The 26,611-nt window shown below is 40.6% G+C and overlaps 1 protein-coding gene across 1 annotated transcript in view; it reads left to right on the forward strand.

The window, feature by feature from the left end:
• Positions 1 to 5,801: 5,801 nt before the first annotated feature.
• col27a1b (collagen, type XXVII, alpha 1b) overlaps positions 5,802 to 26,611 on the forward strand; it is a 56,967-nt gene continuing 36,157 nt past the window's right edge. The window contains 6 exon segments of the mRNA XM_029439559.1: positions 5,802 to 6,292; positions 9,861 to 9,914; positions 15,204 to 15,257; positions 18,018 to 18,071; positions 18,169 to 18,222; positions 24,221 to 24,265. Of these exon segments, the coding sequence (XP_029295419.1) occupies positions 5,933 to 6,292; positions 9,861 to 9,914; positions 15,204 to 15,257; positions 18,018 to 18,071; positions 18,169 to 18,222; positions 24,221 to 24,265 (621 nt within the window). The 5' untranslated portion in view covers positions 5,802 to 5,932.

Genomic DNA, 26,611 nt, shown 5'->3' on the forward strand with positions numbered 1-26,611 from the left:
TGTTTCTTTTATAATAATAATAATAATAATAATAATAATAATAATAATAATAATAATAATACATTTTATTTAGAGGCGCCTTTCAGGACACCCAAGGTCGCCTTATAGTGCATTTAAAAGTTAAAACAGCTAAAACAAAGACGGAAAACAAATTAGTCAAACCGACATAGATAAAACAGGCAAGACAGAGTGTGGAGTGACGGAGTCAAAGGAGGATCTGTGATAACAAGTTGGTTGTGTGTTAGAGTGAGTAGGCCAGTTTAAACAGGTGGGTTTTGAGGTGGGATTTGAAAGTCGTAATGAAGTCAGACTGTTTGATGTGTGGAGGCAGAGAATTCCAGAGCCTGGGCGCGGTGCAGCTAAAAGCCCTGGCTCCCATGGTGCTGAGGCGGGAGGTTGGGACAGTCAGGAGTCCGGCTGAGGATGAGCGCAGGGAGCGGGAGGGGGTGTCCAGTCTCTACTAAACTTTATCTGGTTTCTGCTGCTGGCAGTGGATGGGGGTAAATTCACAGTTTTCACAGTGTTATGTGAGCAATATCAATATCTATATGTTTGTCAGAGGTGGTCCTGTGAGAGCTCTCATCTAGTCCTGCTGATCAGAGGTTTATGTGGGTCAGGCAGGCAGCAAGATAAGACAAAGCTTGTTGTCTGGAAACAGATGTTAGACTCTCTCAACAAAGAGGAGATGCTGCTGCTGATGTTCCTCTGCAGCAGATCTGATCACTGTGGGGGGTGGAGGTTCAGGAGTTTATGGCAAATGAGTGTTAAGCATTTTAGTATGCCAGTGTCATCCACCTGTTGTATCTGCACCTCGACTACCTCCCATCATTATTTGTCTCTTTGTCTTTCTTTTTAGGAGAGTTCTGATTCTTTGGACTATACTCTGTTGCACCTGCTCTCTAAAGCTAGCACAAGCACAAGGTAAGTAACTTCAGGACAAGGATGGGTGAATGTGTGTTGTTCTTTACACTCAAATGTATTGTTTTGCAGGTCGTGTCAGATATATGCCTCACAGACACTGGGGGAAAGAGGAAGTCAAATGTCTATAGAACACAGAATGGATAGAGAAAGTGATAATAACCACTGTAAGTAATTGCATTAGCCCAACACAGGCCCCTTTTTGCGCCCCTGTTTATCAAAATTATGCAGGATTATCTATGACCGACGTGATCAGCATCTACATTTTCCATTTACAGCTTAGTCAGCTGTACCTCTGTTAGGCCAACAACTCTGATTCAATGTGTTTACTCTTCCCTGGAAAAGATTTTAAGTCTTTATTGGAGATCGGCCGCCCTTGTCCCGTGAAGTGGATGTTGTGTACTGAACGCTTGAACTGGATTAGTTTGAAACTGCAGACGCCCCTTTCCTATTCATGGCATTGTTTTCTGTGCAAATTGAGCTTGAGGTACATCAAACTCTGCTCTCATTACATTCCATACTCTAAGTACAAACATTAAAGCATCTTAAAGGAGGTCATTCTATAAACATACCACACAATGTGAAAAAGAGTAGATGTATGTATTATAATAATTGGTCATTTCTGAATTGTTTTGGACATGTATTTTGTTGGATTTAAATAGCCCGATGAAGAGTCTCTTAGCCCAAACAAGTCTCATACCCCTCTCTGATGTTTTAATATATATAATAAAGGTGTTACATCACCCATCTCCCCTGATTCCCCAAGTCTTCTCTGCCAAGTTGAAGTGCACCCTTTCTCACGTTGACACACTTTCAGCTACGCTTTGATGGCTGAGCAGTCAGCTTTCTGTTACACCATTTAAAGACCTGTATCTGCATGTCTGATTTAGCTGTCAATCAAAATCTGTCAGATTTGATTCAATCTGAGCTCTTCCCAGTTTCTAGATGCCTTTTGATAATGTAAGCCACTCCGCTCAACTAATTCTGCTCTCATAAGTGTATCTTTTCCTTCAATAATGACTGGAGAGTGTCTAGAGACCCAGACTTCTTTTATATGTAAGGATGTGCTCATTTGCAAAAGTCTCAGATGGAAGTTGTCTCTTAATAAAGCAGGGTGCACTGGAGAAATTTAAAAAACCTGCACACTGTTCTGCATCATTTGTAAGATAAATATGTTTTCTACTCTTTTCATAGGAAGCAGTAAAAGTCACACATGGAAAGTGACTAAATTCACACGCTATTGTATTATTTTGTGTTTGAGTAGTGTTGGCCATACTCCAGTGTATTAAAGGCCTGATCCAGGATTGGTGTACTGCACCCTTTCCTCTGCAGTCATTTCTACCTCATGGGCCGCAACTTCTACATTTTCATCTCAGACACCAGAAAGAACCTTAACTGTCAATGTGCACAGGCCTTTAAATGGAGCCTTTTTGCACATGTTCCATACATGCATGAGCTCCCTACACATTTCCTCAGAAGGGTCATCGAGGTCAGCCACAGTGCAGCATCCCTGGAGCAGATTTCAGGGACTCCCCCTCTCCACATCTACCTCTACTTTGAATCCATCCAGGCAGAATGCAAATCATTTGAATAATAATGATGATAGTAAATAATTCACATAAATACATACACCCTGGGAATGCACTCACTGATTTAAGGAATTGTGATTAGCTCACTTAGTCCTTTTCAAAAAAAACAAAATCATCCATTTCAATGTAGCATGGGAAAAATGTAACTGAGACAACTCTTGACTGTGTTTCAGAGTTTTGGAAATATCTGCTGGCAAGTAGATGCATTAATGTGCTGAGTCAGAGGCCAGCAATGCACTCCCTGTGTCTTGAGAAACACAGTGTAACCCGAAAACATGTTTGGATGCAGAGTTCTAGGAATACCTTATGTGGGGATGTACATTTGTATATAGTTGTATTAAATATTAAGAACCAGTTGTATAACTTAGTGCCAGCACTTTTCCAGAATGAACAAAGTTGAAGTTAAAGCTGCAGGAATATGAGTCTCTATTCACGGTGTACTCATAGTGTAAATACATGAGTCTGTGCCTGCGCCTGCCTTCTGAAAGAAAGTTATGTTATCTGCTACACTTGTTCTCTAGCGGTGCTTTGTCTCATTGATGTGTTATACTCAGTTCTTAGATTTTTTCCCAGCTCATCAGGAGGTCACAAAGAGCCTTAGGCGACCCGTCTACCCGCTTAGAAAGTACATCACAAATCACACAATGAAAGAACAACTTTGCTTTCCGCATACCATATTAACACTTCAAATGAGTGTTAGAAATTCAGATGAGGAAAATCTTTTTTTCAGTTTCTATTTGATGTTTCTTTTCTATTTGTGGATTTTTCAATCGCTCTGACCTCCCACTGCCTGCACACACTGAGCAGGGTTTCCCTCCCTAACATGTCTAGTGTATATACTTGTTTCTGCTCTGCTGAGATGTAATTCATCTTTTAGCAGTTTATTTCAGTCTTGCCCACATTTGTTTTGTATTAGTCAGGAAGAGGACGGATATTTGAGATGTAAGCTTTTACTTTTGACATTGCACACACTGAGAGGATATGCTGATTGATCAGTTTCTTCTTTATTTTCCTAACTTACTAAACTAAACAAAAAGCTTTTGTTTGACATTACCTGATGACTTGCACCGCTGCCTAACAATAGACTATAGTATGATAATGGGAACATTTCCAGTCTGTTTTGATGTTCGGACCAAAAACAGATTTGACGTTCTAAGAGCACTGAATGTTTTGCTTGCAAAAGTAATACAATAGATTATATTAGCATACACTTTGTGTTGTGGTTTCAGTGGTTCTTGGTTTGGGACCACCACGTTTTGTTTAGGGGTTGCAAAGGACATCATTTTTTGGAGTTGAGAGAGAAAGATTTAGAGGTTAATAACATGATTTTCTTCTCTGATTGTAGCTTTACTTCTTGTGAAATACTAAACATTACTGTGAAGTCAGTATCACAACTAGAATGTGTGTCCTTTCTCTACGCGTACTGCAATAGGTTGGCACCAGTAGACTATGAGAGGTGGAAGTTGAAAACGCCGATAATCTCTGTTGCTGAAAAATGCATTTATTGTAAAGAATACTCTTGAGATAAAAGCTGGCTACAGTGAAATGTAGATTTGATTAAATCCGTACACAAAGTTGTGAATTCAATAAGGAGCAATATATATTTTACATAAGACTGTAATGTGTGAAAATAAGCCACATTTCCCCCCCATGAGATGCAAGTAGCAATTAAAAGTGGAAACACTGCAGTATGTTTTCATGAGCCTGGGCCCCTGTCAGAGCGAACGTCTTTACTCAACAGATATTACCAGATGAAGTGAGACGGTTTTTCTGTCTCTGCACTAATACACCTCCTAAAACCCCAACACTGTCCTCTCCGGGATCCCGACACTGCTCTAATGAAGACTGATGTAACGATTACATAATTTGTGGCAATCTCCAAAACTGGATGTTGATGTGTGGCCCTATCAGAAATTCAATGCAGCCTTTTTAAATTACTTTTGCAGCAGGATTTCCATTTGTCTAACTTTAAACTTGTGAACTTACTCCCAGCTTGGCACCATAACATAATTATTACTTATATTTACTGCTCTTTAGTGCTTTCAGTTTATACTTTAATTTATTCATCAGTGCACTTAGCTGGGAGGTTGTTAATAGGTGTGTTATGCAAATTATTACGGCATCTTCTTTTAAATTGCTTATTAATGTTATTATGTTATTAATATTATTATTAATTATGAAATGTGTATTTCACATTAATTTTTTTTAATTAATTAGCTTTTTCTCATTTAATTTTCGTTTTCCTTTTTATAACCTTCTGCAAAGCACTTTACCAAAGTATTACATTAAAAGGTTATTCCGGGAAAAAAAAAAGGCTTGAAAATGGTGCATGCAAAAGACACATACATGTTCTGTTCTGTTATTATATGAACTTAGAAATCATGATATTGTAAAAACAATATGTTCAATATCTTTAGGTGCATTAAGTTTCACTAACATGTCTCTCTCCTGTTTCTCTGAAGATGTGGATGTTCTGCAGCAGCTTGGGCTTTCTGGGCGAAGATCAGGCGGGTCGTCCTCCTCAGGTGCTCGATCCATCCCTAATGGCATCATCCCCTTCAAGTCTGGAGTTATCCTCACCCCGAGGGCACGTGTCCAGGTGCCTCTTCGCACTGTTATCCCTGCTACCTACAGCTCCACCAATCTCTCCCTGATCCTCAGCCTGTCTGTTCATCGCGTCAACAGCGCTTTCCTTTTCTCAGTTCTGTCTAAGAAAAGGAAAGTTCAGCTTGGACTGCAGTTCGTCCCAGGGAAGGTCCTGGTACACGTGGGGCAGAGGAGCTCTGTGAGCTTCGACTATGATGTCCATGATGGCCAGTGGCACAGTCTGGCTTTGGATATCCAAGGCCACCAGGTGTTCTTACACACTTCTTGTGGAAAGAGAAGTGTACATGCAGATTTGCATTCAAATAAAGAGGAGGCTCTGGACGCAGAGGGCTCTTTCCTGCTGGGAAAAATGAACCACAACTCGGTGCCGTTTGAAGGTGCCATCTGTCAGTTTGACATTTATCCCTCTGCCAAGGCAGCTCATAACTATTGTGATTACATCAAGAAACATTGCAGAGAAGCCGACACGTATCGGCCCATGTTTTCACCCCTGCTACCTCTAATTTCCACGGACTCAAACAACACTGTCACTCATTTAACTCCACTGTCAGTGATGGAGATATCCAAAAAGGCCCAGAAGCCTACTTTGGCCTTGACTGAGGAAAGCACCAGGACTACGGTTCTTGTTCCAACTGCCCGCTCGTTGATGCTGAGCAAAACATCTGTGTATCAGACTGTTAGCGCTCCAAAACCCAGTGCTGTGTCTGTTTCTCCACCGCTTCATCCAGGGTTGGAAAGTCCATTTCATTTTCCAACTCAAACTGCACCTACATCTCTTAGGATCAGCGTGACACCACCAAACCCCGAACCAACTTCACATGGCAGTGCCAGAAATAAAACAAAGCAAGGAGATACTAATTCTCAGAAGCCTTTTGGCAAAAGAATGGATTTACCTGCTTCCACTCGACCATCCGAGACCAAGCCAACCCACCACACCGCAGCTGCTTTCACTGCAAGCGTTTCCTTCAAACGCCTACCTTCATCAGAAAAAGCAATTGACCACAGTAGCTCCAAAGAAACATGAGCCAAAAGTGACCAGTGTGCAGGATGCCAAACCCACCTCACTTATTCCAGTGACTCCAGCTGCAACGGATGGCTTCCAAACATTTGACCTGGAACCGACCCAGTTCTCGCTTCTGGCTGGACCCCCTGGACTAAAGGGAGAACCAGGACTGCCGGTGAGTGTGCAAAACACAACACACACCTGCCCCTGAAACCCATGCACAAGCACGTTCATGTTTATCACACCTCTGAGTAGGGCTGGCCGTTAAAACAACCTCAACATTTTTCACGGTAAAGTTCATACATGATAACGATGATACCTTTTTAATGAGATTTATTTTCGACAGTTATTTTTGAATTTTTGCTTTCCTTATCTACGAAAGCAGTAGACGAACAGCCGAACAGTTCTACTGTCGCTACCGTTACGGCTATTCAACGGTGGATAAATAGTGTTGAGTGTCACAGCCCCCTCGAAATGACTAATTTCACTATCAAAATTTGAGAAGACTGAATTCTAACCCAGCGCCTCTCCAAGACAATGGTGGGGGAAACACTGAGTGATTAATATTTGTTATGTAGTGCAATAATGTGCAAATATTCCATTAGTTTATTAATTTTAGTGCTATTATTACATTTTTGGCCATATCGTCCAGCCCTTCCTTTGAGACACAATTAGTGCTTCTTTGTGCAGGCACTTCAGGAATATCTGTTTATATTATGGCTTGTTTACATTATCGTGTCTTAGTGTTTATTTTATGAATAAATAACTCTAGGGCAATAGGGTAATTGTAATAGATGCATGTTTCAACTCTTGGCTGCCATGTTTCTGTGCTTGGGATAATTTCCTAATACATCATTGGATCACATTGATTAAGAAATAAGACAGCTTGGTATTTAAATGTGGGTTTGCCATTCTTTGATGTCCGGAACTGCTGCTGACGTGGAAGCTGCCGTGCCTCTTGGGTGTGTGGTTTTGTGACTCTAGCATTCACCAATCACTGCATCTCTGAAATGTTTGCTTATTTGTGTTGTTATATTGTTTCTGTGATAATGATTCAGGAATGCTCCATTCATCGTCCCTGAGTTTAGTTTTTTTCTGCTTTTACGTGGTGTCATAGAACTCCATGTTGCTGATTAATGTTTTATTCCCTTTTTGGGTGCAGTGCTAGAAATATTCAGCTTCATAGCTGGCCTTTGCCAGTTCGTGTTTGTCTGGGTGGAGGGGCTTTCGGTGAGGTGTTAGGTTCCTCTGAGAGGGAGTGTGACAGCTCAGAGGACGGATACTTTTAAAGTAGGGTCAAAGGTAAAAGAAAAAGGATAAAGCACTTGTGCGTGATTAACCATTTAAAGAAATACTATAAAGAGCTATACTACAGAAAGGCAGGGCTTTATCTGCATTATGGAGAGCTATAGTATTTTTCCCATTTTAAGCACCACAGACTCGTGTTGGCATCACATTCACATCTTTTGTTTTCTTTAACCATTTTGAGTTAACCATTTTTTTAAATAAAGTTAAATCGAATGTATAATTGTTTAAACTTATTCTACTATGACTATAACAGGATCGAGTCTGTAAAAAAACATGAGAGCTACTCGGCTATTGCTCACATCACACTACAAGCTTTAGTGGTAAAATGCTAGAGCTGAGATCATCTTGAGACTGCAGAGTAAGACGGACATTTCTAAGTTCATAGCAAAGCGTTGATGACGAATAAAGTCGAAGTGTTTATTCTGTCATTCACCACCCAGTGTTGACTGTAGACTGTATACATTCATAGTGACCATGTGGTCCTGTCAGCCACTGATCCTCTGTTGAACACAGAATGTTTACCCATATTTTCCACTGTCTTGTGTTGGGTCATGTTTGATAAAAATAATGTTTAAAGTAAAGCTTTGCTGCTTTGGCAACAAGATGAACCTGCATGCCCCTGAAGCCCTCTTTTTATGAGGGAGAAATACTGTAACCGATGCCCATCAGTCCCTGGTGTATGGTAAATGTTACCTCCCATTGCTGGTTCATGTTTTACTATAAAGTCTAAACAGATTGCTGAGTCAGGTTTAGATTCTGAATTATATTCAGGCAATTTTATAACATTGTCTTCCATCATTTTAGTGATGGCTGGAAGCACCTTGTTGAGTTTTTTGATCCCCCTATACTGGGATTGGGATTGACATTGGTGGGCCATGGTCTGTTTTAAGAAGGCATACATTTCATCGGCTCACAAGAGCAGGAATGTTTTTAAAGTAAATGCGACAGCTCTGATTGATAACATAAGGCCTGACGAATTCTTCAGCAGGCCTAAGCTCGGAAGGAAGGGAGGATCACAATTGATGACCAGTTAATGAAGTGAATGTAAGGTCTTTAGTCTAATGGAGGTTTTTAAACACATTCTCAGCAGCAGAATTGTATTGTTAGGGATGCACAGATCAGATAGTTACTAACACTGACCTAATTAGCCAGATCTGTCGGCCAGACGTGACAATCCACAAGTAAATACAGTGTCTGTGTCAATGTCATTGTTAAATTCAGTGTTACAGTTACTCAGTCATGGCTACCTGCTGACTCTGCTTTTTACCTTACCTTAAGATGATACCAATACCTCAAACAGTGAGGTATACAGGCTTTCAATTTGGCTAAAAGAGAGCAGCTTTGTATTATTACAATAATACTATTGGTTTAGTACTTTATATCTGAAAATTGCCGAAAAAGTAAGGAATTGCCATTGGTATTGTGAGCAGAAAAGTTGGATTGGTGCATCCTTTGCAGAAGAGCCACACTCAAAGTTGTGCACCACTGGGATTTTATACCTAGTTGCTGCATTCAGCATTCAGATAATTTCATTTGGTTTGTAATAGTTTTAACTGTATGAATTCTATATAGACGCAAGCTCCAGCATTGCCTTTCCCCCCGCACCCGGAAGCGACTGCAGCTCAAACAGCTTATCATGTGTGGACAGCCTGATGGTTGCAGTTTGAAGAATCGAAAGGTTGCTGAGAGCATTTTGGCTTTTCAAAGTGTAATGCCGGCTGAAAGAATATATTTATAGCTGTTGGTCCTGTCCAAGTCAGACAAAAGTGCTCTATACATTTGACATTATTACAGAAGCCCAATTTCAGCTGGACTGCCTTGAGCTGTTATTTAAGCCCATTTCCTTTTCCTCTTTCTGTAACCTTCTGGAGCCATGGGAAAATAAGTAACAATGAAACATCTCGAGCAAACTCAGGCTCTTCAGAATGACCCCTCATTAGATTTGACCTTTCAGAGCTTTGCTAATCCATGTATGAAATTGTTTTAAAGCTAGCTGATGCCCATAATTAATGTGATTGGCTGTGGCTAGAACCAGTGCTGACCTCCCTGCCAGCACAATGAGTCAGACTAACAGTCTATTCACTGTTGTGTTTTTGGGCTCAAGTTATATTGGCTGCAAAGGGAAAGGACTGCTCTAGCCTGTAACAGGTCATCCTCATGTCTGCCAGTCTCTTACAAGTGTTTTACAAGTCTCATCTAACTTCACTAATCAGAAAAAAAGCTCAAGTATTATTTAATGACTGAATATCTAGCTTGAGTGACTTTTACATGATTTTTCTTTTTACTCTGAACACTTGAAACTCTCTTTTACTATTTAAGGCTGTTCAAGAGTTCCTTGAAATGACAGGAAAAAAGGCAGCAACTCTTATTTGCTCCTTTTGTATTTATAGACGTGCTTCACTCTATCCTTGACACATTTAATATTTTCTTTTCAGGGCCTTCAAGGACTTCCAGGGTTGCCAGGAAAGTCAGGGAAGAGGGGCCCAAGGGTGAGTTTCTCCCAACCAGTGACACGTTTCCCATTTACCTTCCTACAGTTCCTTTTTTTCATTACCACTTTTCATTTCGCCTACAGAATCTTAATGAAGCCTTAATCATGTCTGATCTGTACTTTAGTGAGATTACACTTTTAGCAGTGCACTGATATAGAAGACCTTTGTGCATTTTGATCAAGCACTCAGTGACATCTTTGGATTGCGGAGCATTATTCAGCCAGACGTTAGTTTGCTTTGGCTCTGGGTTTGATCAAGCTGTGCTTCTCTGCTGCCAAGGTCCATTTGTAAAGCTGGAGAGCAAACAACCATTCACTACAAATCTGTGGGTTGCCAATGTAAAATTAATTGAACACATATGGTAGGTTATCAGATGGACATGAAAAAAATAAGGTAACTTTAGTGAGTTTATATATATATATATATATATATATATATATATATATATATATATATATATATATTTCCAGAACAAGTACTTTCTATCCCATACATAAACAGTATGGGTACTTAAATTAGGCATAGCTCCTATGTTAACATTGGTGAATGATTCTAGTGTATTAGACTCGAGTTCTCCGCTCCCATATCTCTCGTTTTGGGGCTCAATGTCAGTCTACAACTGTGAGCTCCTGATGGAACCAAACAAAGTGAGAGCAGATGTTATTTTAAGCTCATGTTTTCAGAAGAAATATAAGAAGAGAGAAAACGCTGGGAGATGATTTGTCCCAAGGGATGGTTTGTTATTTCAATTTCTTTCTAAGACCTTTAACTAATGGCTGTGTATGTAGTTGCTGCCCCTTCACCTCCCTTATATGAAAATGAACAAAGCAGAAGTTGAAGTTGGCATCACGGCGAGTCCTAAACGGAAAAATATATGCTAGAACTTAAGGCAGTGAAAACATGGAGAGATACACGTTTTGGTTGCTCTTTTGCAGAGCTCCTGCTGAAGTGCTCCCGCAGTACTTGTGCTACTGAGGAGTGTGCGTATGAGCAACCTGCCGCAGCCCGTGAGATTGCCCTGCGGTCAGGCCTCAAAGGGGTGGGCTGTGGGAACCCAATCTCTTTAAACAAGGAAGAAAGAGGGCTTTGTCCACATCTTATTAAAGGCATTTAAGACCCTGTCTGGAGCTCAGAAGCTCTGTGCAGTAGTACACCAACCTCTATAGAGTTCATTCATCAGCAAGCTCTTGAGACCCAACTGCAGGCCACACCGACTCAGAGCTAAAAAAAAAAAAAAGAAAAAGAACCTTACTTTTACTGATTGTATTCTTGAACCATCAGAATTTTTCTGGATAGTTCACGTGATTAGCCAGAAATACCTCACAGCTACACACATGATCTACAGGGAGCTCTGAAGTGGATTCTGGTCTGGGCATTGCTTGTACAAACAGCAGGAATAAAAGTGACATTCACTATAGTAGAGGATTTTATATTATTATATATATATACATACTTCTACACGTTGATAAACAGTAACTCCCATATTCAAACTGCTCAATAAGTTTTCTTTCTTGCTTGTTTCCCCGATAATTTGTTTTTAAAATGTTACTTTGAGAAATTCCTTAAATTGAAATCTTACTGTATTATAACTGAACAATGTTGTACAACTTTTCAAGGAAGATGTGTTGAAGCACAAAGTATTTAGAGATTAGAGTCAAGGTTTGTTTGAAAGAATGCTGAATGTGACAATTCAACTGATGGCTGGACTCGCACTGAAAAGCACCAAATTAAAATGATGAGTGTGACTTTAGGACAGTACAACAACAACAACAACAACAACAACAACAACAACAACAACAATATAACGCATACACTTACAGATTTGTTGTACCATTTTTGCCCCAGTTTGTGTCTATTTTTCATTGAAATGTAAGCATGTGTTGATAAAGATAAATCATGTTTTGGCTGAAATTGACTGGAAAGACCGTACGACAAGCGTTGGTCGCTTTTGATTTGTGAAGTTCAAAATCCTCAGATCCCCGATTTCTTGATTTGCTGCAATCCTTGGAAGGCCTTTAACTCATTTCACTTTCACCTTTCAAATCAGGCTTTACCTCTCTGACAGTAAGTTGTCATGTCTCACTCACTCCTACCAGCGAGCAGCCTCTCTGACACGTGACAGCGTCCACGTTCCTCGACACAGCCTTAAGCCCCGCAGAGTGCCGGAGTTCACCCGGCCCTGAAGGAGAGGCTTGAGAGCGGATCAAAGAGGGCTTTGTGCAGAGAAATGGACCTGCCAGTGAGCAGTCAGTATGTGATGTTGGCTTTCTGTGAAATTGAAAGCATTTGCATAATTACTTAAACAATGGTTGACACTATTATGACATGAAATAAAGAGTCTACGGAGACTCAAGCAAGGGAAGCTCTGTTTGTGTCAGGGGTTGATTGGTGCAGAAAACTGAACGGATTTATGTATGTTGTAAACTTTTGATTCTTCTTAAACGAACTACATGTGCAGGCACAAGTGAGCAGTTTCTCAGAGGCTTTATTAAGTTCTCTGTCATTATTGCGTACTTACGGTTTCCACTATTTCTTGTGCTAAAGCTAATAAGAAGCACATTTATAGAGTTAAAGTTAAGTGGCAGCAGGTTCACAGAGGATGCACTCAGTTTGTTCATCATTGTTGAATTGGTTACTGAGCATTGAGAGTAAAACTGTTAGCATATGTAAATCTCTGAATGTATAGACCTTCACTCTAAACAGTCTTCCATGCATTACTTAAATGTTAATGTACTGTAACACACCAGTCATTTAACCAACAGTTAATGAAAATATTTACATTTGCTTCTCTCAGTATGTGGTATGTCTACTTACCACACATCAGCCGGGGGCCCAGAGGAGATGATACTATTTATATTTCCAGCTGCAGCAACAGTTGTTTGTTTTAAATGAGTGCATAAAATAGAAGAGCACCACCTCCGGAATATAAACGTGGTTCATGAATAGAAAACCCAAGAGGAAGGCAGATTCACTTTGTACTGAAACGTTTAATCAACCAACAGTTTTGATAATCAGTCCTTTTATTAAGCAGAAATGTCAGACACTTGCTTGTGAAAGCTTTTCAAAAATGAGCATCTGAGTAATTTTATGTTTTGGACTTGGGATGGGAATTGATAACATTTAACATAGAGTGGGAAATAAATAGATACAGGTTTATTAGTGAAACGCTTTTGAGCATTTATGAGACCTAAACAAACTGATACATTGTACAAAAATTACATACGCTAATGTCGTATGTCATTGCGCATATGCAACTCTCGGAAAGCATCGATAAGAGGAAACAACACAGACGCAAGCGATTCCGAGGAATCACACAACGAGGAACTGCTTCTCCACGGGAACAAAGTCCTGATTTCCATCCCTATTTTGTATTTTTCACAATTTTGTGACATTTTATAGTCTTGACTGTTAAAAAGGCAGATTAAATAAAATACCCGCTAGTTGCAACCACAGTCGCACTATTGGCAACACTGTTTCCTCTGAGAACAGAGTTTCTGATCTTCGGGAAGCAATTAGCACTTAGTTAGCACCAAGGATCCTGCCAAAATAAATTGAAGAGTTAAGAGTTAATCCTTTAATACACACTATATTGACTAATCGTCAGAGTAACAACGTAGCGTTTCCTTTCCGTGCAGTGCAGTGAAGGTGTCAGCAGGTCTGTTCAGGGTTAATGGTCTGTAAAAACAGTAGCGCTCCACGTGTCACTCCTGTAAAAGTCATTCACCCACATCGTAAACCTGGTCACAACTAGGGCCTCGCGTGTGTGTGTGTGTGTGTGTGTGTGTGTGTGTGTGTGTGTATGTGTGTGTGTGTGTGTGTGTGTGTGTGTGCGCGCGTGTGTATGTGTGTGTGTGTGTGTGTGTTTGGTGAACTGGGTTTATATTATCGCTCATGTGTATTGTTTATGTTTCTGGTGGTCTCTAAATGGTTTCTTGTCACAAGCTCTTTTCAATAATTACGCAACAAGGATCTTCATTCCTCTTCTCACCCACATCATGAAGATAGATTGGACAAAGTGACTCATTCTCCCCATTATTCTGGTCTCCATCGGGATTACGCCCCCCCACCTTTTCATTAGCCTGTCCTCATCTCATAAATTACGAGAATGCAATTTGTATTATTTTGTCCAGAACTTTTTTCCTACGTCTCCTCCTCCCTTTGCTTCCTATCTGCAGATAACGACTTCCATACGCTTTAATATCGAGTGACTGAAAAGGGGAATGCTCTGAATAGAAGAGGAGGAGGAAATCTGTAGATGAGCTTCTGTTAAGTGGCTCCATATGTCCAGCAGCGAGCGCCTGAGAGGGGAGAGGTCTGGCCAGTTGAAGGGGAGTGGATCTGCCCCGGCTGTTTGACTCCTCTCCACAGCCTGATAAATTAGTGCAGATAAATAACAAGAGACGGGCTGGATCACCCAACCGTACACTTACACCTCTTGGCCTCCTCCATCTGTTTGACTCAGAGTAATCCTATCCCCTAACTTTCACCTCCAGCTCGGGGGGAAGTGGTCTCTTTTCACAAGCCATGGAAAGTCTGAACAACTCAAAGAATGGGCTGAAGATACAGTAGCTTCCTGTTCATGCCATCTGAACATGTTTCAATGCTTTCAATTTCGCTGGGGAAGATTTTCCATGCTCAGCATTTCAACCCCGCGCCACACAAGTGTGCAATTGAACTAAAGGCTCCTCTCTTGGATGCCTCAGGATGTTGTGGCTTTATTTTTCCAAACAACCCCTCTTTGCAGCTCGCTTGAATTAATCAACCCTTCAACCAGGAACAATAGTTTATGTCTTCTCATTCTCTGCTCCCGTAAGTCCGCCCACCTGGCCTGACTTGCAGGAGATTTGATAAAACATTTGGCGCATATGGCTCAATGAATAATATCTAAGCATGTTATATATCACAGATACCTACAGTTTGTGGCACAAAGCCATTCGGGAATATGGTGTGATGGATGAGTGGCCTTCACTTTGTGGGACCCCAGAAACCAGTGGAAAAGTGTAGGGATGAGGAAAATCACATCCATATGTCATAACGTGGACGTGCAGGCAGACAGGAGAGGCAGGCAGGAGACGCAGTACGTCTCACAGAGCACCTATACACAAACACAGAGGGACCTCGGGGCACAGCTGACCTGTCCCATAACACAGCCAGGCAGTGGAAGGGGAACAATATGTGCATACATCTGTGAAAACCTCAAATATAGTACTAACTCACGCCGTCTGTTGACCCGGATGATCACCTTTACTCACTGGCTTCCTCAATCATGTGTGTCTCTGTTTTCAGGGTCCTTCTGGCCCACATGGAAACCCTGGTCTTCCCGGACCTCCTGGAGTGAAGGTACAAATCAATACTTTTATGTCAAATGCTAAATGCAAATGCTATCTGTATTCATGAAAAAAACTAAGGCTCATCTTTTAAAATCTATAGGAAATAGACGATCTAGACTGTAATCATTTATTTTCTTTTATTCAGCCAAAGTGTTAAAGAAAGAATCTTTGATCCCATATAGTTGACATTACACATGTGCCATATACACCAGAACATACACTGAAGAATATTGCCAAAATATTGAACTACATTTCTACATATTGTTTTTGTCAGCAAACCACACCAAAAAAACTATTAAAGCTGACAATCATTTCAAGCCTATTCCACATGTACTGCCCTGGTGCTGTAAATCACTAAAACACAAATGTGTATTAATCCTTGTTGAAAATAGTCCCTATCAAATACACATTTACAAACCTACAGTTTCCAGCTGTTTAGAAACGATGTATTTGTGAGCTATTTTTAACGCTGAATGTCTTCAATAGAAACTAATGGGCTTGAGGCTGAGAGCCACAGACAGACAGAGTAGGGAAGTCTTAAAGTATTGACAGATGGACTAACGCACTGTTTGCTTTGGTCTTTTCATGGGATTTATACAGTAAGAAAAATACAGAATAACAGCAGCCTTTACTGATGTTGTTAGTGGTACATCAAGAACACAGCAGGGAAACAGGTCTGTATTTTCAGTTATTATCAACTGACAAAAACAAAATGCATTTTCGTATTTAACTTAAAAAAAAAAAAATATTCCCGTAATTGATATGGTCAGAAAGTTAGTTGGTTAGTTGGCTTAGAGTTAGTTACTGTCCATTAAGTGGTGGCGGTATCGCTCAACCGTCTGCTAGATATGGACAACCTCTTTGGGATGCAAGAGATGATGAAGTAAATGAAATACAATAAAATATATGGTAGAGCCTTCATGGTACATACAGCCTTAATTCTCTTTCATGGTCCTCGTCTATCTGATGTAACGTAACAAGGGCATTTAAACAACAATGTAACTATTTCTTGTGTTTTTTTTTCTCGGCCATCCAATGTTTGTTTGTGATTTCACTCAGTTTGCATGTCTGATGTCTGATCCTCTTGGCTTCACACTACAACTCTTCCAGCCTCTCAAAAAGCCATTTGTTTCCCTTCAACAGAGAACAGCAGTTTAAAGTCTTCCTGACTCACTCATTTGCAAGCACTTGACATCAGTCTGTGTTCCAGCTGATTTGAATTGTCAACAGAGAGGGTTGCTTAGCTCCATAATATGTCAGTCTGAAATCACAATAGAGTCTGTATGTTTGCTGGAATAAAACGGAAAATTGCTCGTATTTCAAACCTGCACCTAATCCATTCCAATGCATTGAATTTCAGCATTTTCCACAATGTCTTAAAGCATTAAAAACAGCATAATTGATACCATGTGTTGGCCTGCTTTAGCCAGGGGAAAAAAACTCTTATATCATGCATATGTGGTACTGGAGCCTAACCAAACATGGCCCAGCGCAGGTTGACCCATTTGCACACAAACCTCAACAGACAGCGTAGTCTGGCACAGTTCGCTGTTTAAGAAATATGAACAAGCCGCATCAAAACATACTCGCTGAATTTTGGTGAAATATGTCACTTTATCCGCATGTAAAGAGGGTACATTGAGAGGAGATAATGACCTGCTGCTGTAAGTAGCCTACCAGTTGACTTATAAATGAAATTATGAAGGCCTACAGTACCTGTATAATCAGTGGAAGTGCTTATTAGGGTTTTCAGCTTTCATGAGAAATGACCTCATGTAGCTTCTCTTTGAATTTAAACTCTCCAGCTGATGTAGTTGAGGTGTAAACCTTTAGACAGTGAAAAGACGCAGTGTTCAGGGTTTGTATGTAGCTCTTGGCTTTGAGTTGCAGTCCTGGCTCTGTTAAGAAATCAGTCTGGAGAAAATTCCCACAAAGACTTTTCAATGCCAAGTTGTAGCTGTCGCGGCGGCTAAGTTTAAATGGGTCGATATACTGTCATTGGGAACTCCTTCGTACTTTCAACAGTAACCCAGTAAAATAAAACCTACTCCTTTTAGAAGCAGTGCATGTCTTTCCACTATGCCTGAACTATTGCCTTTTGCACTAGGGGGTCTGGAAGAAAATAGCCCCAATACTCAAAAAGAATAAAAATAAATCTTATGTTCAGGATTTGACCAAAGTGAGTCACAACTTAGGATTTCTCTGCATGCCAACACTTTCATTTGCTAAATGAAATGTGCAATCAGCCAATAACAGATGTTTTTTGATCACAGTCCAACCAACTCAGTGTTGCAACCTTTCTTTCCATATACTTGTTTATTTATATGAAAAGCGCAAACACAGGAATTATCTATTCCTCCACGGACCTCTTTCAATATAATTGGGTAGATTTCTGGCCCAATGTGATCGGACGTTGAATGCTGACCCAGAAAGCACTGACAGGATTCCCACTGCCCGAAAAGGGAGAAGAATGTACACGATCACTCCCCATCCCTTCTCGCTGGCTTGGTGTAAACCGAGTCACCGGAGGGCATAAACGGACTGCACGTTTGTGTAAATACAACTGCTACACTCACCAATAAGTAGGAAGAACTCATTACTCTTTGATAGTGTAAATGCAAACTCCTCTGCGCCTCGTGAAGTGGAATGCTGTGGCAATGCAGCAAATATGCAGTGAACGTTGGTGCAGACTAGGAGACGTCTCGTACCCACTGGGGGGAAACGAGTCTCTAAATGTATGACTAAGAAAATGTGTGTTTTTATGTTCTAGGGACAAAAAGGAGATTATGGACTGTCACCTGGTCAAGCCCCAAAAGGACTAAAAGTATGCATTTTTTTTTCTTTCATATAACTATTATTCGCAAACACAGTCATGCAAATTATGTTGGTGAATTGAATGTGACCCAATTTGTCTTTTTTAGGGAGAGCGTGGCGTCATGGGCCCCCCTGGACTGCATGGCCAAGATGGACGAAAGGTAGAACATCCGATTTGTGTCACAAGCTCAAACTGTGTGTTTGTTTGTGTCAATCTACAAGGAAGTAGTTGATATCACTGGCCCTGTCTCATATGTGTGAAAGTTCTTATTGTACATATTGTTTTTGTTCTTTTTCCGTTCACAAAGTGTTTTAAATCAGAACACTCTGAATGAATGAGGGACTGAATGAGTGTAGTTCTGCATATCGAGTATCAACAGAGCACACGTGCACCCTCTCAACCCTGACGCACCCTTTGAGGGGGGACATCTGTGAAATTGCAATCTTTAGAGACTCCAGCCAAACATGGATGTTTTAGCACTTGTTTGGAAATCAGCCTAACATAATGCAGGCTTCAAGGAGCACACCTGTGTTCTGGCTCCCATGTGGGATGAAATACTAAAGGTTTGAAGATCTGGGCGGTTACGTCATCAGTATCACAGGCTTCAAGGAGAAATCCTAAGTTTTACATGCTTCATCCAAATGCATGTTTTGTCGTTCCCTCCCAGAAGAACAGTTCTTCTAAAAAGTAGGACAAGTTCTGATTGCAGTTTGGTTCTGTGATCTGGTCCTGCTCCGGATTGTTTGTCTACATTATTTGACTTCTGCACATGAGCTGTGTTATCCTGACAGAGTGATGGTTAGCAGCACAGTGTTTTCTCCATGGCCTTGTGCATTTTATCCTTGGCCTTTTCCCAAAGCCTGTTATCCCCCCACCCCCCCAGTAATTACACATCTCAAGTGGGCCAGAGCCTGTCAGATTCCCTACTATACACAGTGTGCAAATAACATAGTACTTTGCAACTGACTGACTTTGTTTTTCCATATTGATGGTTCTGAAACAGTATTTTTGCATTACTTGTTTCTTCACCATGTTTTTCATTTTAGTCGAGTATCGTAAAACATAATATCTTCCATTAAAGAATAAATATTTTTGTTATTGTACAAATCCTATGAAAAGACAATAAGCAGCAATGCAGTTGTCCTGTGTCTTGTGAACCCCAAGGAAGATGGAAACCATTAACTTGAAGAAATGATATATCTTATCTTATATATATATATATATATATATATATATATATATATATATATATATATATATATAGGGGCTCAATAATTCCCTGAAGCATGTTCACACTGTAGTTTTTAGGTAACATTTCTCTTACAGGATTAAATAGTGCACTTGTTGGGGATTATTTTTCCGCTGTTGAATAATACCACGGTTCTCTTTTAACCATCGTTAACAGATCTTTACTGTGCTACAGAGAAACGTTGATTATCTTGTCAGGTCGATTCCCAGTAGCAATAAATTGTGTTCAAAACTGAGCCAAGGGACTGGAAGAGATATGTTTCACACCATGTTTGTTCACTACTGTAATCAACAGCACAAGTCTAGTAGAGTGTTTGCTAGCTGTCTGTAGCAATGGCTGACTCCAATAAATAGCAGACCTCACAAAATCTTCCACAACTTTGCCATCTTTGCGATCAAATACCTCCCAACACTGGTGATGTTTGCAGTTCATTTCACAAACCCAGCATTACCCTAGATCCATTTTGTTAGCAGGCGAAAAACCTCAGAAACAGAAACAAAAACACTCCACTGAAACCCAAATGTATGAAATTCTTTCCCAGCTTTTCAAGAAGGGGGACCCACCCTGCGTACTTGGTTGCAGGGAATCTCCAAGATTTAGATTAGGAATTTAATTGGTGTTCAAATACATGCAAATGACATCGCCGTTTACTGTTTTCATTTAGCATACAATGAGAATGAAGAAGAGATGCTGTGCAAAGGCAAGATACTCTCTGCTGAGTTACTTGACAGTCTGAGAGTGCAGCAACATCTGTTTAGAAAAACAAAAAGCTTGTAGAAAGAAAATCCTCAGACGGGGCTTTTTCTTTTTTAATTACACTCCGCAGTTTATCATCGCATTACTCCTTTTGTGGTTTGCTGTCAGAATTATACTCTGGAGAAGATAGAAAGAAACAAAAATCATGCATCAGTACAGTAAAGGGTCAAAGTAAGGTCAGGTTTCGAATGCCAGAAGAATGCTAATGAGAAAACATAATATGAGAATACTTTGTAAGCAACTTTCTCTGTTTCACATACACACATACACACACTTCTGTCGTCATTTGGGACACAATAGTATGAGTGTAATAATGCCTTGGCGGGAGCTCCAACAATCTATTATGCAATTGGACAGCAGTAACCGAAAGACCATCTGGTGCACTGAAGGATCCTCCATTCAGAGTAGTAACGGGGAGGCCTCCAGCTTGAAAGAGGAAGACCTCTTCTCGCCTTGTGAGTCATGGAACGTGGAGTCATGGGAAAAAGCTGATATTCTTCTTGCTGATTTATGGTAATTGAGGATATTTCCTGGGCGTGGACTGCCATTCTGTCTGAGGTTAAGTGCTTGTTACAGATCCCCTTTTCCTGTTTCTGATGATCAGCTCAAGGTGGGATTCTGTTCCCTCTGATCAAGTCTTTGTTAACGTCAAACACACTCGGATCCCCAAAAGTAACTGCTGACAGTCATGCAAAGTATTGAAATGCAGCTTATATCCAGCTAACAAAAGCAAGGCAATCAGCTTGGCTCTTCTGAAAGCCACCAAACACCTCATTGCTTGCAGCTGTTCTTAACTCGCTCACGATTGTTTTGATCATACTCCGGCACTGGAAGCCAAAACTCCTTACAGTGCACTTTTGTATTCAAATTACACCGAAATTCCATCACGTGCCACAGACATAGCTCGAGGTTCGGTCTCTTGCCTGCTCTTGTCCAACCAGCCAGTAAAACATTGACCTGCCGCTGCTTTATGGACCCTTTTTGCTGAGTTTTGTGCTCAGTCCTTGGCATGCTGCCAGAGAAAGCCTTTCTCGCTGTGGGAAATGTGTATAGATGTAATGGGGGAGGTTGCCTGGGAGTCTGTCAGCGGTCTGAACTGTGGAGTAAGAAGAGACTCACGTTCGTGTGTGTCAAACTGAAACACTGTATAGTATTACCAGCCCTGGACCAGTGTGCATTTTACACAGCCAGCTCTGATCATGGCACACTGGAATAGCGCTCAACTTTTTATTAGCTGTGCAGCCATCGAGATTTTCCCTTCCTGCTCCTCAGCTTTGTATAATAACATTCTTGCACTGTACCTTTATTTGCTGAGTCTGATTTATCCAAGAAAGGAGTGTGAGGCTTGCCAGGTGGGAATACTTTTTTTGTGTTACGAAAAGCTATGGAAAGACCATATTTTTTGCCTGCCAAGGGAAGTCTGTTACTTATTCTGTAAGCGGGGGAGATGCTGCCGCCGCTGCTGCTGCTGCACTTTGTCTGTTAGCTGCAGGGTTGATCTGGTGTCAGTTACACAAATTAAAACGGTTTGCTTTTAATAAAGAGGGAGAACTAATGGAGAATGTGTTCCTTTGCCATCGTCGTGTCACACAATGGATGTACAGAATTGTGAAAGCTGTCCATATATACTATACACATGAAGATGCACGCACGCCTGAACACACACACACACACACACACACACACACACACACACACACACACACTTTCCTTTCTCTTACTGTTACTGTACTCGGCTGTATTGTCCTCGCTGGAAGCCTCAGACACATTCTTTTGTCTTTTCTTGGCTGCGGTGCTTTGACTCCAGCAGCAGACTCATCTATTCCCAAAAACCGTGTAAGATACAGTGTTTCCAGCTCGAAGCACAGCGCTGTCAACAAGTAGATAAATAGACAAATAATCATCAATCAAGAGTTTGACAGAACTGAAGTTTAAAAGCGTCTACTGATAGCTTACTGTGGCCGATGGACCAGCATCTGGCTTCACTCTGCGTCCACAAGCTGCAGGAGATGTGACAGAAAAATGTATCCTTTTAAAGGATGTATATTTCTTTCTTTTTTTTATTGGACTCAGGAACAAGCTCTGGCCATTTGTAAAAGATTAACTCATGAGATTAACTTTTTATCTCTGTTGCATACTTGTGTGAATGCACTTTAGCTTCCTGCTGCTGGTTTATGGATCAGTTCACAGTCTCAGTTGATTGGTTTGTAGCTGTGTTATAATTTCTGAAATGTTCCAACTGCATGTTATTAATGTACGTACTTTTCTGTGTTAGGATGATACACCGGACCAATATTAGCCTTTTGATCAACATGGGATGTCAGCCTGCCAACATGATTTTCAATAACGGCTTCAGGCATGTCAGTCTCACTCTGCCTCAGCCTCTCAACCCTGCCTGCGCCACCGGGGGTCCATCATTATCAGCTCGTGTTGTGCAGCCAAATGATTTTCCAACCTCATTTTAAATTCTAATTAGGAGTCCAATGTTTCCAAACACAACAAACATGTCAGGCTCCATTATTGCTAAATATGTGTTAAATGATTCACAAGACATACACTTTTTTTAAGCTTAAAGAGAGCATGCCCATGTTTAAAGGAACAGGAATAGGATTTTGGGAAATGTTCACTTTCTTGCCAAGACTTTTCAGACTCTCATGTCTGAACAGTACATATTAAGCTACAGCCAAGAGACAGTTATCTTAGATTAGAATAAGACGGGAAACGGGAAATAGGAAGTCACTGCACCTGGCCAAGAAATAGTCCCACACACAACCCCCAGTAACCCCCTAGCGACAAAAGATGTTTGTAGGTGGAGTTGTAAAACTATGGACCAGCCAGGCGAGCTGTTTCCCCATGCTTTCAGTCTTCATGTTAAGCTAAGCTAACAATCTCCTGGCTGAGGCTTCATATTTAATGGACAGACATGAGAGTGGTATCGATCCTCTCATTTAACTCTTAGCTAGAAAGCGGATACATGTATTTTACAAAATGTCAAACTATTCCTTTCGAAGGGAAGTTTAAAGCAGAAGAGAGCCTGTAGCCTAAATTATTATTATATTACCAAGAGGTAGAATCACATTCTGAATGATGTCTCAGTGATTTAAGCATCCCGGCAAATGAACAGCTAAATACCAGCACAAAAAATAAGCCGTATGGCCGTAAACAATCTTAAATTGTGTTAAATTTCCTTCCTCATAACTGTCAACTAGGCCTGCATAAACTCAGCAAGTAATCCTCATGTATACACTCTGGCAGCAGGCTTGAGATTGCTCGGCATGGGTCTCTCGATGGTGACTTGTTTGTTTACACTGATGCTAATTTAAATTTTTACATCGGCCTCTGGTTTACTAGTTCTGCAACCGACAGGCCAACACAACTGATGGCTAATTACTTCACACTTGAGGGGATAGATGTGTTCTTTCCTCAGAGATGACTGCACATGACTCTATCTACTCCACTGTAGGCCTTGATTGTGAAAAGATTAATACATTTTGTAACCAGCTGGCATGCTCATTGGAGACCATGAAGGTGACGATTAATCACCCTGTTGGGTTTCACTTGTGCTTGTCTAATTGGTTTGCTGGTTTAATTAATGCAAGATTGTTCAGCTTTGTTTTGCTTCAGTGCATTGGTGGCAAGGATCAGACACACGCGCGGTCAAGCAGCCGTGCTGCGACAGTAAATATAAACAGCTTTGTTCTTGTGTAGGAATCGTTTTTTATTCAGGGTTAACCAGCCAATGCTGCTGATAAGTGGTCTATTGGTTTCACAGCTATTACCTTGGTCTTTGCTGCGGACCCTTTTATTAAACCTTCCGGGTCTTTTTTAAGTTATTTTATTGTTTAAGGAAACAAAGTCAAGTCCTCTCTAAGGCAATTGGAACTACAACATAATTTCAGCCCATTTGCTGTTGACTGAACTGCTCTTGTACACAAGGTGATACATTTACTAACAACAAGATTATTTTAGATTTGACCACTGATTTCACATTTACCGACCAATACCGACATAATCTCTTTCTCCAAAGTGCATCATTTAGCACTTCCCGGTGGCTTTGTGATGAGAATTTAAATAAGATAAGATGCCATTTTATTTTCACTCAGACTTATTGTCGTATGTGCAAAACTCTAACTATTTGTTTCTCTATCAACAGGGACAAAAAGGTCATCCTGGTCCTGCTGGTCTCCCAGGTGAACCTGTGAGTACTTCAATCCTCAGTAATCATGCCTACAGTTTGATGTATTTCATACATTTTCTCATACAACATGTAGAAAGACCCTCTCAATATCCTCACCAGAGTACCTCCGTAGTAAACATATCAGTAAATCCAATGTTTATAACATCTTTACATCAATAAGTATAACGGGAAAGTGCTAGAATGGATTTTGAATGCAAACAGTAAACTCTGAGGTGAGATGCATAGTTGCCCCTTTTTTTATATCCCATCAGCAGTGTCTGACGTGACAGTTTTAATATTGTCGCAGGTGTTAAAAACAATCATGAGGCAACCAAAATGGGATTTTCTGAAGAGCAAGAGATCTGAAAACAACAAAAATGTGATTTCTCTGCTTCCTCTGACACAATCCCTCCTCCGTCTCTTTGAAGTGCTATCATGCTGACTAAATCCACTGCATGCTGTTTGTCTGTCTGCTGTCTGCTCTGTGTTAGCTGTATGTCATTGTATGTTTACTCATCAAATAGAAGAGCCAAGAGTCTCCAGAGACAGTACCCATGAAACTACAGCATGTCTTTCCATTTATAGTTACAAAAGGGGAGAAAATATCAACACAGACACGTCGGGACGTTAACAGAGAAGTGTGGGGTTGTGGTGACAATAGTTGTTCGGGAATCTTGGCGGGAATAGAGAAATAGAGATTTTTTGGCAGAGGCACAAGTGGGCTAAATAGTTTGGACACCCCGAGGTCATTCCTCTTCCTTCGTTCCCGCTTTCCTGAGTCCAGATCCTGTGTTCTATCTTTGAGAAGAATGTGCTGTGTCACAACAGGAAAAAACTCTCCAACAATTCTCTTTCTCGAGACGATGCACTTTTTTCTGTGGAAAATGAAATACCACATGGTTGATCGTTGACCCTGTAATGTCTTCTTAGGGTTGTAGTTTGTGTTGTGAAATCAATATGATTGAGTTTTAATCCAATTTGTAATCCTTGTTTACTAAAAACACTCGATTGCCTATTAATTTGGTTGAACCCTTAAAAGTATCTTGTGGAGTTTTCCTATGAAACAATGTGTTTCTCATCAAAATGCATTGTGTGCAACAAAGGTGGGGAAGGTTTCTTCTTTACAAATTGTTTGAAGAACCATTAATTATTCTGAAATAGACATTTCACTATATAGTGAGTCATTTTAAATTAGAAAATGATGGGCTGTATAGTCCCTTCAAAAACTCCCAAAGCGGATGCAAAAAAAGTTTCCATGGCATGTACACGACTTCCTGCTAACAATCTAACAAAGCAATGCGTTGCATTTTATAGATGCGAAAAATGACCTTTCAGTGATGATTAAGTGTCCAAATCTCGATTTACTGCTCCCTGTCATGTAAACTATGGAGTGTTACATACACAGTGAATGTGTAAACGAAGGAGTGATTTTGGACACAGCCCATGTTCACGTCTTCTTCCCTGCCTTTTAACTTGTAACATTTCTACGTTTCTTTGCGTGCTACTGCCACCAACTGTCGAGCTGCGGAATAGCGTAGTTCGAAGTCACAAAACATTTTCATTGTCACCCTCTGCAGTCAACAGGAATGTAGCGTCACCTGTGTGCTCATGCATGTACATGTGTGTCTTTGTACGAGTAGAAAAAAAAAAAGATATCAATTGAACACGTTCCTGCTTATCCAAAAGAAACACCCCAAAACACCAAACCTATGAAACCATTTTTTAACAGCCAATTTTTATGTCAAATGATTTAATGTAGTTGGTTAGCAGCCTTTTAATAAAGCAGATAATATTTGCCAGGGTCTTACATTGCCCTCACTGGGCTTATTTAGCAAGAATAACCTTCCCTCTGTACAATTTTCCTTTTATTGCAACAACTTTTACTACTGCTACTCTGACTACTGTTTTCTCATATCATTTTAATAACACATTAACATTTTGATCTCTCATAACACATTAATTATCTGGTTTTTGGCCAGAAACCGAACTCTCGCCAGTGTATAATGAATGTGGTGAGCTTTCAGTATACTGTACTAACAGCCTGTAATTTCTTGCATGCCTTCACTAACTAATCCTGTTTTACCCTTCCCATACATGCAGAATTAGACATTCCTCTCGGAGGGACGCGTCTGGTTTAGGCTCACCACAAGGGAAGGAATGACTCATGTATTCTCTGCGTTGATGAGGATGAACATATTAAGACAAAACTGTACTCACAGCATGCGGCCTGACCGCATTATAATAGTTCTTAATGTCGGTATAATTGGTTGGAGTGGTAACGTCTACAGTGGCGTCTCTTTCCTTAGGCAACACTGATGCGACTAAACAGAAGGCTGAGGGATGTAAATTCCTCTGTAGGACCAATTG

Source organism: Cottoperca gobio, chromosome 9 (assembly GCF_900634415.1).
Source record: "Cottoperca gobio chromosome 9, fCotGob3.1, whole genome shotgun sequence".
NCBI lineage: Eukaryota > Metazoa > Chordata > Actinopteri > Perciformes > Bovichtidae > Cottoperca > Cottoperca gobio.